We start from the raw sequence: 17,527 nt of genomic DNA, 5'->3' as shown, positions 1-17,527 counted from the left end.
AAAGTTTGTCGCTTTTTTTGTGTATGTTAAAGATACAAGGCTGGCAACATAATTCTGACTGCCTCAGCTTCAGCACTGACACCGGTACAGGATGGGAAGGGAATAAAACTTTGCCCGAATCGATTTTTTTTAGCAATCTGCTAAAAAACCTGCGAGAAACATTTTTTTAAAAGTCGATTTTAGCCTTCCGTCGAAGATCAGGACATAGCAGCTGGTCAAATGGCATCCTTGGAATGTAATTTGCATAGGCAGCGAAGAAAAACATCACTGTAATACATCACAAAACACAATGCAGGCTATACCACATACCTTGCCTTTTCTCTTTCCTCGATTCCCTTAGTATAACTTATTACATGACCTTCTTACCATGCTCTTTATGGCTATTTTCGGAGAAAATGGCCCAATCTAAAAAGCTGATTTTTGATAGCGAAAGTTTGATTTGAATCAAACGCGGTATCACGGTGATAGATTTTATCGCTCGTCGCTATTTTTTTATCTATTTGACTTGATTTCTTCGCTCAAACAAACAAAACAAACAAAACAATCAAACTATTCAGGGGTTTAGCTTTCTGTGAGTATATTTTGATAATTTTCATTTCTTTAGTTTAACTTGTTATCTTCTTTTTTTTACGCGATAATCTACATGATTTTTTAAAATTTCTTTCGAGTTGGCAAAACACGTAGCGTAGAGTTATTTTACATGATCTCTTTTCATTCCTATCTAAGGAGCGAATCCTTACGCGCAGTGGTGGGGTGGTGGTTACTAAAAATAGCCAGGATGGGAATACCAAAGAGTCCCTCTCTTATCTTATGCTCGTATTTTCGTCAGAATATGGCCAAACTGGGGATCGTTCATGATTCGCACTTGCCGTTCCACGAGCTTGTGCACGTCCGCAAGGTTCGGTCCGAAGTGTCCGAAGTGCCCATTCTATCTGCAGGTGGTCTGGTAGGCGGTTGATCACCTTCTCGACAACGCTAGAGGAATTCAGCTCATGCTTGTAGCGTGGGTTGCCCTCTAAAATCTTCAGACAGGCGCGGAGATTGTTACAGAATCTCGTCAATGCGACCCTGTCCCCCTGATCAACGACTTCAGATATCTTCCGAACGCTAGCTTTGACAACCTGAGCCGGGTGCCCGTAGCGAGCGCGTAAAAGAGCCATGGCTTGCTTAAGCCGTATTTCTCTATCTCACAGTGTTCTATTGTCTCCTTAGCTTCTCCCTGGACAAAACTAATCAAGAGGGAAATTTTCTCTTTCTCGGAGAAACCCTTTTCCTCGAGCCACTCGAATGTGGGAAATTCAGAAGAGTCACCGGCGAATTTGTTCGGTGAAGGCTTCGGGACTCCTTGTCGTTGTAGTAAGGTTTTCATTACTTCGGTAGCCTGAGCGCTTTGGTGCATTACGCCTACCAACTGCTGGTTCATTCGGAGTAGGGTGGTTGCCAGCATTTGGTCAAGGCTTGGCGATGGAGTTGAGCCAGCATTCAAATGTTGCGTCAGCTGGGGAGCATATAACCTGAGTATCAGGCCCTCCTATGTTTCTATCGCGCCGGCGAGAAACAAGACAAGGGCCTGATACAAGTACTGTTCGAATCGCATGTTCTCATGCCGGATTCCGGCATGGCTCCTGATTGGTCAAAAAAACAAAGGGTCTCGAATGGGACGCGCTGATTGGTTCAGCTATATAGTACCCTAGCCCGTCGACTGCTCGTTCTCAGAGTAATGGCGGACTCCAAAAGATGCTTTTGACCTGGCGTTAGCAGAATCAGAGAAATCGTTTTCTTTAACATTTAAAAAATACATTTTCCTGTCTTCATTTTCTTCGGAAAAATTGCGCCTGATACTCAGGTTAGATGTTCAAATGCTTCGCCAAGGCCGGTCATTGCGTGTGTTTATTTCTCATTGGTATCAATTTTCGAAGCAAACATCTACTAGTTATACCAAAAGCGTTGGAAATATTGATGTCATAGAAGCTGCTTAGTACTACGGACATCTTTAGTAGTAGTTATCAAATGTTTAGACAGACCAGGCGCCTAATATTCAAGAAATTTGTCTGTGAGAGCACGAAGAATGATTGGGATTGTTTGCGGTACTTCCCGCGAGTTGTTGATCGAGTGAGCTTATCAAATAATGGAATTTGTGTTCAAGCAGAGGTTTGTCTATTTAGACGAAAAAGCCTGTAGGAAATTGGGCATGTGAAAATCCTGTAGTAATTTACTGATGTGTGGATCTGCAGCTATATACTTAAATCGTAAACTCCTGAGCCGTCAACTATCTTTGCGTTTCAAATCATTTAGCATAAAGTTACTCTCACCGGGGTTCGTCGTTACTAAAATTATTACCCTTGCATATAACACCAATGTAGTTTTGATTTACATACATGCTGTTTATAATTTGATTTGGGTATTTGATTTAGCCACCGCGCGAGTCTTTGGAAAATTGACAGCCGACGTATTTTGACAGTGGCCTGAAAAGGGGCGGCAGGCGTCGCGTGTAGTATTTGTGTCAGGCGTACTTCTATTTTTCCTCTCCAACTTTTGAAAAATAAAATCGCCAGATACTCAGGCTAGGGAGCATATCCAGAGAGAGGGTGGGTGGTAGATTTAATAGGAGAAAATGAAGGAACATATAGGGGGTGCGTTTGCTGAGTTGAGGTGCTGTTGACCACGTTTTCGTTTCCGCCTTCTTGACTTACGCGCTTGCTAGCCTCATCTTCCTGCTTATCTTCTGCTAGTAGGCAATAAGCGTTCATCTGCGCGTATTCCGCCTCGTCTCTCAGCTGTTGTACCTGGCCCTCCAGTTCGCTTTTCGCCTTCCTACTTTCTAAAAACGCCTTGGTGCGTTCGAGCTCCGCTGTTCTTGTCGCATCTCCGCCCGTCTAAGCGCCTGTTGCAGCTTTAGCTTGGCGGGTTCAGCAGACCGGGCTGCCTTCCGAATTTTGGAACTTGTTGTAGAACTACAAGAACTCACTGAACTCTTGCTATCTTCGTTGTCTTTAGCCTTATCTCTATTGAAACGATCGCGCGTACTTGTATACTTAATCTGTAGCTCCTGTCTTTGACGTGGTATGTCGGTGAGCTCGCTTGTGTCACATATTTTACCCACGCATTCTTCATATTTTTTCTTTAAATCTTCCCACAAACTCTGAACCAATTTTCAATGCCTTCACGACTAGAATCACCATTTCAATAAGCAGGAAAAGATTACTTATCGATTCTTTTATCAGCGCAAATTCGTTCTTCGTCTCCTGGCCTCCGATCCTTATTAAAGGGGCCTACACACTCAACACTTCACTCTGCAATCAGTTCACCTCATCACTTCAATCTTCACTTCACTCATCGCTTAACCCTGTGCACACTTTACTTCACTTCATCACTCCAATCTTCTCAAGTAAAGCAGTGCCATCAAAGATCCTAGTACTTGTATTGGTACCTCTCGTTACAGAAGTTCAGCAACACAGATCAAACTGTTCGGGACGCCGTCCCGATGTGTTTCATGCCCGGGGGGAGGGGGGGGGGGGGGAGCTTTTGAGGCCCCAAGCACCTTTGAGCTGTAATAATTTTTGAACTAGTAGAGCTAAAGCATTGAAATTTGATGACTTTTCCTAAAATTTATCTGGGATCAGTTTGGTGTAAACAAAATTTTGATGTGTACGTCCTGGTAACCAGGTTTTGAGGCATAGGTTTAATGAAAATTAGACAAAACGCTTTAATTCCTTAAGATCAACGTAAATCCATGTCATATAAACGTTTTATACCAAGTTTTGAAAAAACTTGTGGATGGGTGGTGTTTTTTGTCAATTTTTGACCTCGAAATAGTGCTTGTAAAAATAGCAATAAAACATTAATATCCACCTGAAATCAATAATTTAACTTGAAACGAAGATTAAATATTGCCAAAAAGCTTTAGATTTGGCTACCCAGTTTTTATCGATTAAAATAAATAACTTTCATTAAATCCAAGATGGCGGATCCAAGATAGATAGATAGATAGATAGATAGATAGATAGATAGATAGATAGATAGATAGATAGATAGATAGATAGATAGATAGATGGATAGATAGATAGATAGATAGATAGATAGATGGATGGATGGATGGATGGATGGATGGATGGATGGATGGATGGATGGATGGATGGATGGATGGATGGATGGATGGATGGATGGATGGATGGATGGATGGATGGATGGATGGATGGATGGATGGATGGATGGATGGATGGATGGATGGATGGATGGATGGATGGATGGATGGATGGATGGATGGATGGATGGATGGATGGATGGATGGATGGATGGATGGATGGATGGATGGATGGATGGATGGATGGATGGATGGATGGATGGATGGATGGATGGATGGATGGATGGATGGATGGATGGATGGATGGATGGATGGATGGATGGATGGATGGATGGATGGATGGATGGATGGATGGATGGATGGATGGATGGATGGATGGATGGATGGATGGATGGATGGATGGATGGATGGATGGATGGATGGATGGATGGATGGATGGATGGATGGATGGATGGATGGATGGATGGATGGATGGATGGATGGATGGATGGATGGATGGATGGATGGATGGATGGATGGATGGATGGATGGATGGATGGATGGATGGATGGATGGATGGATGGATGGATGGATGGATGGATGGATGGATGGATGGATGGATGGATGGATGGATGGATGGATGGATGGATGGATGGATGGATGGATGGATGGATGGATGGATGGATGGATGGATGGATGGATGGATGGATGGATGGATGGATGGATGGATGGATGGATGGATGGATGGATGGATGGATGGATGGATGGATGGATGGATGGATGGATGGATGGATGGATGGATGGATGGATGGATGGATGGATGGATGGATGGATGGATGGATGGATGGATGGATGGATGGATGGATGGATGGATGGATGGATGGATGGATGGATGGATGGATGGATGGATGGATGGATGGATGGATGGATGGATGGATGGATGGATGGATGGATGGATGGATGGATGGATGGATGGATGGATGGATGGATGGATGGATGGATGGATGGATGGATGGATAGATAGATAGATAGATAGATAGATCTTTTTCCTCTATTGTAAATAGAAAGTAAAAGAAATTAAAATTATTACTTTAACTAAGAGTTCACTCGCAAACTTATGCTATATTAAAGGTACCATGCTAATCAATGACGTCACATATATCATATATTGTTGTCCGAGAAACAGTGCCACAAATAATATATGTCAACTGCAAGATAATAGGATTATCGAAAAAGACATACAGAAATACATATCTTAAAAAAACAGAAATATCGCCCGTTTCTGCTCACTTAAGTGACGTCATCGTGACGTCACAATGGCACTTTGTTGCCATAGCAACACAATATGACGTCATTATGACGTCATTTAAGGACATATGGTTATAATAGCCTATCTTTCGAAACCTTTGCAAAGAACATCCAAAATCCAAATAAGTTATCAAAATCAAATGTATTCAATAAGCGACCGTTTCTGCTCACTTAAGTGACGTCATCGTGACGTCACAAAGGCATTTTTTGTTAGGAATATCGGTCGCTTATTGAATACAGCTGTTGCCGAACTGCACGGGTAATAGACTGTGTTAGCGTCCCGTCTTGGCCCGACTGGTGCCAATGTGTGTATGCTAGTGTGCTTTTAATGTTTTAAAGTCCACAGTTAAAAGACAAAAAGAATCTATTAAAATCCGAGATATTAAACAGGCCATCCGCTCTAAATTATCGATCACATCCTCAAAGAAACTTCCAATAAACACACTGCTTTAAATATTTTGAGATATTTTTCGCGTTTTCTGTTCAAAATCATCGGATATTGTTACGTAATCGACTGGAAGTAAACTGGTGACAATGCGCCTTTAAACTCTCTACCTTTGCGAAAAAAAAGCATCGAGTGAACAAACTCTGAGCTTCTTAAAAATAATTACGTAATAATATTGAACAGCAAAAAATTGTCACTTTTTATTTGTCGGCATCTATAAGAGCCATGTCAAACAATTTTTAATTACTAAGAAAAGACAACCGCTTATGATTGCCACATTACAGCCCGGGGATTACCGACTTTGGGCTATTTACACGAGCAAATAAAAATTGTCTAAAATAAAGTTGCTGGCCTATCTACACGACAAACTATAGTTGTCATCTAAATACGTGTAGATTAAGATGGGGCTTTTATAGTAGATTTTTGATAGCAGTATTTAGTGATTCTTGTGTTCCGTTTGCGATCGAATATTGACTTGAGCCAATAATAAGACTGGTTATCTGTAAACAATATTTGAGAAAAATCTAATTAGTGACTGTATCTAATATCTTTTTGAATACTTAATAGATTAGACTACTCTAAGTTGCGGGGAAAAAAAACTGAAGAAGATACTACAAATAAGGTAAGTATCTATCGACAAGTCTATCTTTCTGTGCGACATTATATTGGTTTTCTTTTGAGAAAAGGTCATTATATCATCTGAAACACTGGAATATGAAACTATATGAAATCTAGCAAAAAGTCACTTTATGTTTAAGATATAGACTTTAGAAAGTAGAAAGTTTCTACTTAAACCTGAAAAGCGCTAGAATCGATGAAGAGGGTCAGCTGGCGTTTCCCTTATTTGCCTTTTTCAAAAACGCGCTAAGCGTTATATGAAACATGAGATAAAATCAGCCAAACTATCGACGGTTGCCAAAAGCGATTACCAAAACTGAGAATTTGCAAATTTTCGAGCTCAACTGTATCGCAAAACTCGATCTACTATTGCCAAAACTCGATGGATAATTTAGTGAACTCGACCTTCGATTGCAAAACTCGACCCCCAATCGCATAACTCTATACACTTTCGACCGATCTGGTTTGCCATACAAGCAGGAGAAAAAATTGTCAAAAAATGTTACATTCAACTAATAAACGTTTAATAAAAAAATTCTTGCGTTTCGGGATTCAAAAATATGTATATATATATTTTTTTCTGATTGCTAGGTGTCGCTCCCTCGACTATGGAATTCGCATTGATGCGCCTGATGACTGTCTTCCTGTCTTTGTGTGACTTCACGGCAGGGTCTTCTAGCGCCATTTCGTGTATTCCATCAGGTAGGTGGACAAAAAATGCAGACAGTTAATGCTTTTTATATCTTCTTGCATATATAGGATAAAATACATAGAGGACATTACACGGTGGCGCGAAGATATGAAGTGTTTATTTTCGAGTGGTGGAAACGATATTTTACGAGTGAGCGCAGCGCTCATTGTATTAGATCCCTGCAAGAGAGCATAAGATAAGAGAGGGACACTTTGGTATAACCTGCAAGAGAGCATAAGATAAGAGAGGGACACTTTGGTATAACCCCCGCGCTATGGCGATTCCATATGAAGAAAACGTTGTCGTTTTTGGGGTCTGGTACCGAGGAAACTAAGTTTCTTTTCAGGGACCTTCTCAATTAACTAAAGATGGTCACAGTAACTGTTTTTCTCTTCTGGTTAAAAGTCATAAACTTTACGAAGCCCCTGGGGGTACGCTTACCTTGTAGCGTACCCCAGGGGGTACAAGAATCATGCAGATTTTCCAAATAAGGAATATATTAGTTTTATATGAAAGTGAACGCGTTTGTCAAAAACGACAATTTTGGGCTCAATTTTCTTGATATGAAATCTGGCTATTTTTAGAAACCACCACCCCACCACTGCGCGGGAGCATTTTTACTCACCCTACCCCCGCGCTGTGGCATTTACATCTTGTTGTTTGCCGCTGTTTTGTGACTTGAAACCGAAAAAAAAACCACCCTGTTTGCACAAATACCATCGAAAATTTCATTCTAGCCTCAAGGATACGGGCAGTTGCAGTTTATTAAGGGGATGTAGTAATTCGAGGATTGCAAGATTTCGAAAACGAGACTTCATTCAAAATCAAGGGCGGAAAACCTCGTGCTTCCAACACCGTTTTCGCTCTAACTTGTTGCTTCTTCGTGGTTTCTCAACATTCATTATCTTCCTAATGGTCAAACGAAATCTGTAAGTTAGACATTAGATATGATATTGATTTTTGTGAATATTCCGCTGAATTGAGAGGGAATCCAAGAAAAATACTATTTCATAAAACTATCCTTGTAGCGAGGGAAGGCATTTTTGTGATGATCAAAGCCGGCAAGCTGAAGTATCAGTGAGCTTTTGTAAAACTGAGAAAATAAGAGAAAGATATTACTGTAATTCTTTGATGTCGTTATTATTATATGCTATATTATTATTGGTATTACTGTTATTGGTATTACTTATAACGCGGTATCACAGCCATTTTATCGCTCGTCGGTTTTTTCTTTCTCTTCACTTGACTTCGCCGCTCAGACAAACAAAACAGTCAAACTATTCAAGGATTTAGCTTTATGTGAGTATATTTGCCAATCTTGCTTACTTAAGTTAGAGTTATTTTACATGATCTCTTTTCATTCCTATCTAAGGAGCGAATCCTCACGCGCAGTGGTGGGGTGGTGGTTACTAAAAATAGCCAGATTCGGAATCGACATGGCGCGCGGGTAATACCAAAGTGTCCCTCTCTTATCTTATACTCTCTAGATCCCTGACAAACTGCAGCAATGTCCTCCCTGTATAATCGCAGGTCGCATTTTTTTCCATTTTGTTTTGGTTCTGATTCTTTTGAAAATTTATCCACGTCCTGTTCGGAGATTTCTACAAATCTAGCCGCCATGTTAACTCGATGAAGAAGCGACTATAAATCGTCGAAATGGGCGGGAAAGCTGTTTTGATTTAAAGCGCATACATCCGGGATTCGGGATATAACTTTTTCATATCTAAACTAGTGAAAATATGAAAAATACGAGTGTTTTAGTTTCCGGTAAAGCACTACTGTCCATAGCATAAATTATGGATAACTCATGGCCGTAGTTATAGCCAAATTCGATGTTGCGTATGATCTCGGCGAATCCAACATACTTGACTCGTTTTGGAATAGCGATGGCGATGGCCATCAATATCATGTCATAATCCATTTGACAGCGAACACCTAGGGATTTGAATGGTTATGGAAGAATAATTGACTAAGCGCTTGGGGGCTGGGTCTAAGTATTCCACTCTACTCAACAAGCGCAGTCATAGGTATCATTTGGAAAAAGCATAGCATTTTAAGATTCCTAATAAGAAATGGCCCACTTTTTGGCCGCCAAGGGCCACCCAGCACGCGCGCCTGAGAGCCATACATTGACGAACTTTTATGGATAATAGTTCTTTGCTATCGATATATGCTATCGATTGCACATATTTCCTAGGCGATTTACAAATTGTGAGATCCTTGTAGCCTTGGTGTAGCTTCTTACTCACAAAAAAAACTGCCCTTTTGCCAATTGCCGTTATATGCTGTTTACGTTCAGCTTAAAAAAAGATGTATGTTTGGTATACAGAAATTCGAGGAGTGCAGCGTGAAGTATGGAGAGACTTGTCCGGTCTGTCTGATCTTAAGAGCCTGCTGACAAACAGCCGTTACCCTGACAACGTTACACAAGTCCAGACTCTCACAACATTCAAGGCTCCGCAAAACGACGGCGATAAATATGGACAGCGGCTACTTGGATACTTTGTTCCATCAATCGCTGGTAGTTATCGGTACGTCCGGGGTATTTAAGATAGCAGGGTGTGGTTGGTGGGGGAGGGGAGGAGTTGGTGGGGGAGGGGAGGAGTTGGTGGGGGAGGGGATCCAGTTGATTTGCCAGAACGCATAGATGAACCATTCATATTTTTGGGAGGTTGGTCTGCTTGTAACACCAATATTGTGTTCATAAACAGTTGCTTATCTAGCAAAGCCGTAGCAGGGGGTGGAGCTTTGGGGGTACGTACCACCCTCCAATCTTTTTTTAAACATTATAAGGAAATGACCTGTAGGGGCGTGGCTGTGCCCCAAATGTTTCCTTGATGTTTCTGTATCGTGCCCCCCAATAATTCGAGGACTGATACGGCTATGTCTATGTTATTTATTGCGCAAACGCTACTTACGAAGCACAACCTGAAAACTACTATTTGAACCAGGTGAAGCATGCAGTGTTGTTTTGGTTCTCCTTTGAAAGGTTTGAGGCGGACTGTAACTATCAGTGTGAAGTGATAATACGCACGACGACCAAACCAGTGGACACGCTAGTCTCCTTTACAATTCTGACTCCTGGCAGCAGGTAGCGTGAACCATTTCCTATAATACCTAGATAGGCCATATAAGCATTCGCGCGCACTCGACTTGGAAACTCAACTACCGTCATGAAGACAGCGCGCTTCGTTTGGTGCAAAGGTTAGAAAGAAGGAGCAGGCTGCATTCTGGTAGTTGAGGTAGGTTTTCATAGTTATTGGCGCGAAAGCTTATAGCTTTGTGTGTCTTACATGCTTGTTAATTCCGGATTCATCAGGTTCTAGCGTTTAAAGTTGACAGCTTCTAAAGAATAAACCTTGAAGGAAACCGCAATAAAAATAATATAAGGAAGCATTTTATGTCTTTAAAAACACGTTTGGACCTTGCATCTGAGCTGATGAATTCTTATTCGGTATACATTAACTTTTGGAAATATCTAGTTGGTATATCGCATAATCCAAGATGGCAGCCGTGATATACAAACTAAATGTTTTCGGAGTTTTTCGGCCCTAAAAACTATCAAAGCCTACAGGTAGGCTATCTAGAAGCGTTCTCTAATTACCTTGCTCTTTAATTAAGAGGGATTTCAATCATAACAATGTGTTTTACAGGCGTGTGCCCTACTCCAAATATTGGCGTGACGTACCTCATTCCGTGCATGTAAAGGTTATGGGGAGGGATTACAATCATAACAATGTGTTTGACAGACGTGTGCCCTACTCCATATATTGGCGTGACGTACCTCATTCCGTGCATGTAAAGGTTATGGGGAGGGATTACAATCATAACAATGTGTTTGACAAACGTGTGCCCTACTCCAAATAATGGCGTGACGTACCTAATTCCGTGCATGTAAAGGTTATGGGGAGGGATTACAATCATAACAATGTGTTTGACAGACGTGCGCCCTACTCCCTATATTGGCGTGACGTACCTCATTCCGTGCATGTAAAGGTTATGGGGAGGGATTACAATCATAACAATGTGTTTTACAGGCGTGTGCCCAAATACATCTATATGGAGATGGGCGTGGCGTACCTGATACAAGTCGTCCACGTGGAGGTCGTTGGGCAAGATTACATGGAACTGCGCATGATCTCACCAACCACCAACTCGTATCGCGTGATACCTACTGACCATCTTATAGCAGTATCAACAGGTAGGTGGACGCTAGTGGTGGGCACAAAGGGTGCGCGCATATCCCCCTCAGCCGCCAAAAAGTGGTCCTTTTTATTACCATATTCCTATTTTTGCATATTATCGAATGACTGTGCCCAATATATACAAATCTTTGTAAAGCTTTCCTTTAGCCGATAATATGGTTAGCATTTTTTTTTCATTCGGATAGGGGTTTGGCTGGTAAAATTTAATCATGCCATATCCACAATTTTGCTAACATGGAGAAGTAGAGATGATGCGTATCTGCTTAATGAAGATACAGTGCTAAAACGAATGATATACAATACACAAAACAAAATACAATTTATTTATTTTCGGTACCTTTACGGAATGAACATTGGCCCGTAGTCCGAAAAAAAGAAACACGTAAAGAGCGATGTCATTTTTCGAAAGTAATATTATTTCTGTTAATATCTTCCTTATCCACACTAATTATAAATAAAAAGCCCTTTAAATATCTATATTGGTTTTTAGGGCCCAGGAAAGCTCCTCCCCTTCCAAAGCCGCTTAATACCACTGCAAATCCAATCTCGTTCCCAGACCCCACTTTGTCTCCTATTATCTTTGTTCTACAAATGAGTTCTTTTGTCTCTATTCTTCTCATTTTTTGTATCGAGGTGCGGATATTGTTCATTTGCCCAGTTAAATTTCAGCTTGTAAGAGCTGCGTACTGACCCCGGCAAGGTACAAGGCTCTGGGATAATCGATTCCTAGGACGATTCTTATTTGCTCTCGAGCTTGCTTCAGTGAGCATGCGCAAATAAAACGGAAGTGAATAGAACAATGGAAAAGCTTCACGACGCCTGTCACACATTCTGACATTACTAGTAAGATCTGTTTTGTAAAATGAAATTGCAGAGAAAAGTCCCACAAACCAGCGTATACATTTAAAACCAAATTTTATTATTGCTGCTACAAACGTTTAGTTTTTTTTGGTCTTACAAAATAGAGGAAAGCCTTGTGGAAACCTATGGGAAATAACGGGGAATGTAGAAGCGTGCGAAGTCGTAATATATATGCCGGTCATGTTCTCGGCGGAATAACTCTTTGAAAGACTTCTGCGGTATGTGTCGGCTCTTCGACACGAGACAACGCGAAGTACCCTGGTCCCAGAGTCTCCTTCTTTTCTTTTGTGTCGCCGCTTCGCGGCTCTTTGTCGCGGCGCGTGAGTAGTGAAACTCTAGTGAGCCTCTGAAACCAGGGTAAACGCGAAGGCAATTTAATATCAAAATCAACGTTCGTTAACGACTACTTCGAGGCGGGCAAATGTAATTTCCACATCGTGAAGCGATGGAATCCTCACATGCCTGGGCACAGAAATAATGCGTAAGCGAAGCTTTTCAATCTTGTCCTCCATTGAGGCATTCAAGGGCGAAATCAGTAAAATAATTGAGCTGGATTTGCGCTCTCTCCTTGAGACACAAACAAATCATGGGTAACCTGAGTATCAGGCCCTCCTCAGGGATGGATCCAGCTAGGCCTAAAGTTGACTGATTCCAAACGGTCACGGACCAATCAAGGGGGTGGGTGGGGGGGGGGGGGGGGGGGGGGGTTATAGGGGCATGTCCAACAGGAAATTTATGAATAGATAATAAATTCAAAGTTTCGTTTCACCGGTGCTGTATTAAACTTTTGGTCATTTAAAACTGAGTGACTACATTCATCGATTAGTCAGATAAGAAATACACTATTCCTACCTAATTCAACCAAATTTGTATTCTTGAAAGTGTGGCGAGGAAAGTACCAGTTATTCTCTTCGAATGCCCCTTGGCAATATCCAAATGGTGTGATTGTAATATATAAAATAACAACCTCCCCTTGCATTATAACGTAGCTTGTGCCACACAGACAGCAACTCGTATGAATAATTGACTCCATGACCTCTCAATTCTAAGCAATTTTACGGTGCATCATCCCATCTAGTTGCTGATCTATTGGCACTTCTCCTCTTTGTATGTTTCTCCTAGATTCATCCATTAGAGGCATCGAAAATTCGTGTACTGGTCAATTTTGCTCGTGTGGTATCTTACGCTAATGTCGAAAGTACAAGAGGTGATTTTACCAGCCTAATTACCTCACTAAAATAACAGCCGAAAATCTTCCCAAATAAAACACAGGGAAAAAAGAAATGCCATTAATACACTAAGAATACATTGTCCTGGGGTTTTGCTAAAAAACATCATCTATTTCACTTACGAGGGCGACCCTTTCCAATGCCATAACTCATAGAGAATTCTAAAAAGCTATCGTCCGGTCGCCACACTTTCATCATTAATTCCAACTTCTCGGGATCTGAATTCAATCAAATACTAAACCATAATCAAAAGGATAACTCTCTTCCTTTCGGCAGACAGAGGCTCTCCACGAGAAACGTCTGCATTTTGTGAAGCCATCCTTCGCTTTTCAAGATTTCGGTTCGAGAGATGTGTCCAAGAGACCACACGCTAAAGCAAGCACAGGCCTACTTTCACAGGGGTAGCATCGGGATTTTATTGTCAACTGATTCCAAAGTGATTCACACGTTATAGCAACCAATCAAAACAGAGCTTGAGTGATTCCGCGTGGACCGTAGCCAATCGGTGAAGAGCTTGAGTGGTTCCAGAACACGCGCATAATTTTTATACACGCGCAAAATTTCTAAATGGGTCCCCTACCCCAAACTAGATTTATCACTCACCATCAGGAGCAATATTTCCCGTCGGGGGACCGGAAATGCTGTCCAAGCGCTAAAGGAAATAACAGGAACAGCAACCCAGGAAGCATGTCTAATAGTGTTTAAATAACAGACAACAGATGGATGTTTATTTTTATTGAACGTTCTAAAATTCAAATCTACAAAAAAAAAAACATTTTTCTGGGATTTTGAGTGGTTCATTGGAATCAGTTGAATCAGTCTGGATCCACCCCTGCTCCTATGTTTCTATCGCGCCGGTGAGAAAAAAACAAGACAAGGGCCTGATACAAGTACTGTTCAAATCGTATGTTTTCATGCCGGATTCCGGCATGGCTCCTGATTGGTAAAAAAACAAAGGGCACTCGAATGGGACGCGCTGATTGGTTCATCTATATATAGTACCCTAACCCGTCGACTGCTCGTTCTCAGAGTAATGGCGGACTCCAAAAGTGCTTTTGACCTTGCCTTAGCAGATCAGAGAAATCGTTTTCTATAACATTTAAAAAACATATTTTTTCCTCTCCTCATTTTCTTCGGAAAAATTTCGCCTGATACTCAGGTTAGATGTTGTAATGTCTTGCCCAGGCCGGTCATTGCGTGTGTTTATTTCTAATTGGTATCGTTTTCGAAGCGAAGATCTACTAGTTATATCGTTGGATGTCATAGAAGCTGCTCAATACTACGGACATCATTAGTAGCTGAATATATTTAAGAAATTTGTTTGTGAGAGCACGAAGAATGCTTGGGATTGTTTGCGGCACTTCCCGCGAGTTGTTGATTGAGTGAGATTATAAAAAAAAAAAAAGGCATTTGTGTTCAAGCAGCGGTTTGCCTATTTATACGACAAAGCCTATAGTAAATTGGTGATGTGAATATCCTGTAGTAATTTAGTGATGTGTGGATCTGCAGTCATTTCCCTGCTAGCAGAGGCCTCTTTTCTCTGTATTTCGCTGGGCTGGAATTCGCGAGGAAAAGATACCTCTGCCATGGGTCGAAACTGTTTCTGTTGCGCATGCGTGAGCGTTAATAAGCGACCGACGTGCCAAAACCCGTGCTTTGCATGGGTTTAGTCGAAAATCATGAATCAAACTCCGGTTAGTTCTCCTCTTCGAAAAAAGAAAACAACTGTTCAATTTCAATCACCTAAAACGTCACTAAAAAGATTGAACAACAAACGCAGCAAAGACGAGTTTTGTCTTGTTTGTGGGATTAATTTCAAGACATCTGTGCAGGCGGGTTTCTTCAATTAAATGTAAATATCGCACAGTTGGATTCGAAGAAAATGTTACAAAACTTTTTGGCAAACTTAGATCAGCTATTCCCAGAAGAATATGCAAAACCTGTAAACGGAAGATTGACTCGTTAGTCAAAAGAGAGAAAATTTTGAATGAAGATAAGGCATTGAATGGCTTCTTTTATAATTCGTCGCGTGATATTTCTACGGAGGACGCCGTTTCGAATGCGGGCTCATTATCTCGCTGCGGATATACGTTTCACGCATGCGCTAGTCATTGTGGGCTCAAATAGTGGCCAGTAATTAATGAACGGAGCATGCGCTCTGGATCTCGTCCACGATCGTGGACGGCGGTTTGATCAAACGAACTTGCGACCCATGGCAGAGGTCTCTTTTCCTCGCGAACTCCAGCACAGCGAAATACAAAGAAAAGAGGCCTCTGCTAGCAGGGAATGCAGTCATATACTTAAATAGTAAATCTCCTGAGCCGTGAACTACTTTGTGTTATAAATCATTTAGCATAAAGTTACCCTCACCGGGGTTCGTCGTTACTTAAATTATTACCCTTGCATAAAACACCAATCTAGTTTTGTTTTAAATAAATGCTGTTTATAATTGGATTTGGGCATTTTATTGTGCCACCACGCGAGTCATTGGAAAATTGACAGCCGACGTATTTTGACAGTGGCCGGAAAAGGGGCGGCAGGCGTCGCGTCTAGTATTTGTATCAGGCGTACTTTTATTTTTCCTCTCCAACTTTTGACAAATAAAATCGCTAAATCGTGGGCAAATCCAAGCACATCGTGAATTAGGAATGCTTTACCACTACCGGTTGGCAACATATACACCAAAACCATCCTTTCTATAAACGATGACTGACTTCAAAATCTGGGATTGAATTTCTTTCAGCGTAAAATCATCGACTTTTCCTAATTTGTTAAGCGCGAATAAGATCGATCAGTGAAAGAGATCAACTCTTGTTCTTTCCGGTCGCTATTTTGTTTAGACATGCGCAGTTAAACCGTAACCAACAGATTCTGTTGGTGAAAAAATTGATTATCCCAGAGCCTTGTACAGTACCTTGCCGCTGGCATAAAGGTACGTGGGCTCTGGGAACGAGATGCTGCACCTCCAGCTTTATATGGACATGAAAAATATTTGTTTTATGAAAGGAATTTAAAAATGTTGTTTCTTTTCAAGGCACGCCTGTGCGGACCGTGAGCATGTTAGGAGACTGGGGACAATGGTCCAGCTGTATCGTCACATGTGGAGAGGGGAGGTCTTCTCGTCATAGAGCATGCGCAGATAATCCAGCCAAATTTTCTCTTAGCGTTGGGGCATTAAACGAGACGGCTAATAAAACTCGAGCTTGTAGAGTTAACATCTCATGCGTAGGTATGATTGTTGGTGGGGGTGGTGGTGATAGTAGTAGAAGTGTTTCAGGAGAGGATATAATAACTTGTGACCCTCCGTAATAATCAATCAATTAAAATTTTCTTATAAAGCATTGCAAAAAAAATGATCATAATTACAGTGAATTAGATTAAACCCCTTCCCTTGGTGAGAGTATCTGGCGCATTGTAGAGCGGAAAGTCGCACTGGATAGACTCTTTGTTAGTTCGCCCGGAAGGTTGCTCTAAGAGTAACCTTTCAAGTTCTTCTCTCCTTCAAAATGACCTTAATATTTGAATCATCAATATCTTTCAGATACACCAGCCGCACCACACAACGTGACCGCCTATAGTATCAGCTCCACCGCATTGAAAATCTCCTGGAGTCAAGTGCGTCACGCAAGTCACTACATAGTGACGTTAAGCGCCAGTGACTCATATCGTGACGTAGTCTGTAACGCAAGTACTATCAGTATGGAAGTTAGGGGACTAAAAAGGTTCACCTTTTACAGTGCTTGTGTAGCCGCGGTTAACAGCTTGGGTAGAAATAGCGCATGTGTGAATGTCAGTACAGATGAGGGCGGTAAGCAGTAATAAGGGCACGGATTTACCTTATTTTTACCGGGAAGGTGGTAGCCTTCCTCGCAGGGCTTTTTAGGCAGGTCGCTTGCTCCCCTCCCTTTCACCTAGCTGGGTTTTGTGTTTCCATTGTTTTCTGAATTGCTCCAATACCCAATCGGCTTTAAGGAATCGTGTTGTGGTCAAGGCACATTAGCCTGCGATGAATTTCTGAAGTTTGATTTGGTTTCGAAGGTGTAGATTTATGGCCGAAACTTCGAAGAAAACCCGTCGATTCTGAGCATCAGTGAGTTAGTGATTGGC

General features: G+C 41.5%; 1 protein-coding gene across 2 annotated transcripts in view; it reads left to right on the top strand.

Annotated features, from left to right (window-relative positions):
* Positions 1 to 6,354: 6,354 nt before the first annotated feature.
* LOC5507247 overlaps positions 6,355 to 17,527 on the top strand; it is a 25,683-nt gene continuing 14,510 nt past the window's right edge. For both annotated transcript variants that reach the window (XM_048731719.1, XM_032375761.2), the window contains exons 1-7: positions 6,355 to 6,438; positions 7,026 to 7,136; positions 9,455 to 9,656; positions 10,115 to 10,216; positions 11,163 to 11,326; positions 16,455 to 16,649; positions 16,962 to 17,228. In XM_048731719.1, the coding sequence (XP_048587676.1) occupies positions 7,043 to 7,136; positions 9,455 to 9,656; positions 10,115 to 10,216; positions 11,163 to 11,326; positions 16,455 to 16,649; positions 16,962 to 17,228 (1,024 nt within the window). In that variant the 5' untranslated portion in view covers positions 6,355 to 6,438; positions 7,026 to 7,042. The remainder of the gene's footprint in view (positions 6,439 to 7,025; positions 7,137 to 9,454; positions 9,657 to 10,114; positions 10,217 to 11,162; positions 11,327 to 16,454; positions 16,650 to 16,961; positions 17,229 to 17,527) is intronic.

This window comes from Nematostella vectensis, chromosome 8 (genome assembly GCF_932526225.1).
Source record: "Nematostella vectensis chromosome 8, jaNemVect1.1, whole genome shotgun sequence".
Taxonomy (NCBI): Eukaryota; Metazoa; Cnidaria; class Anthozoa; order Actiniaria; family Edwardsiidae; genus Nematostella; species Nematostella vectensis.
The sequence above is the reverse complement of the archived record's forward strand: the minus strand, read 5'-3'. Positions and strand labels throughout refer to the sequence as shown.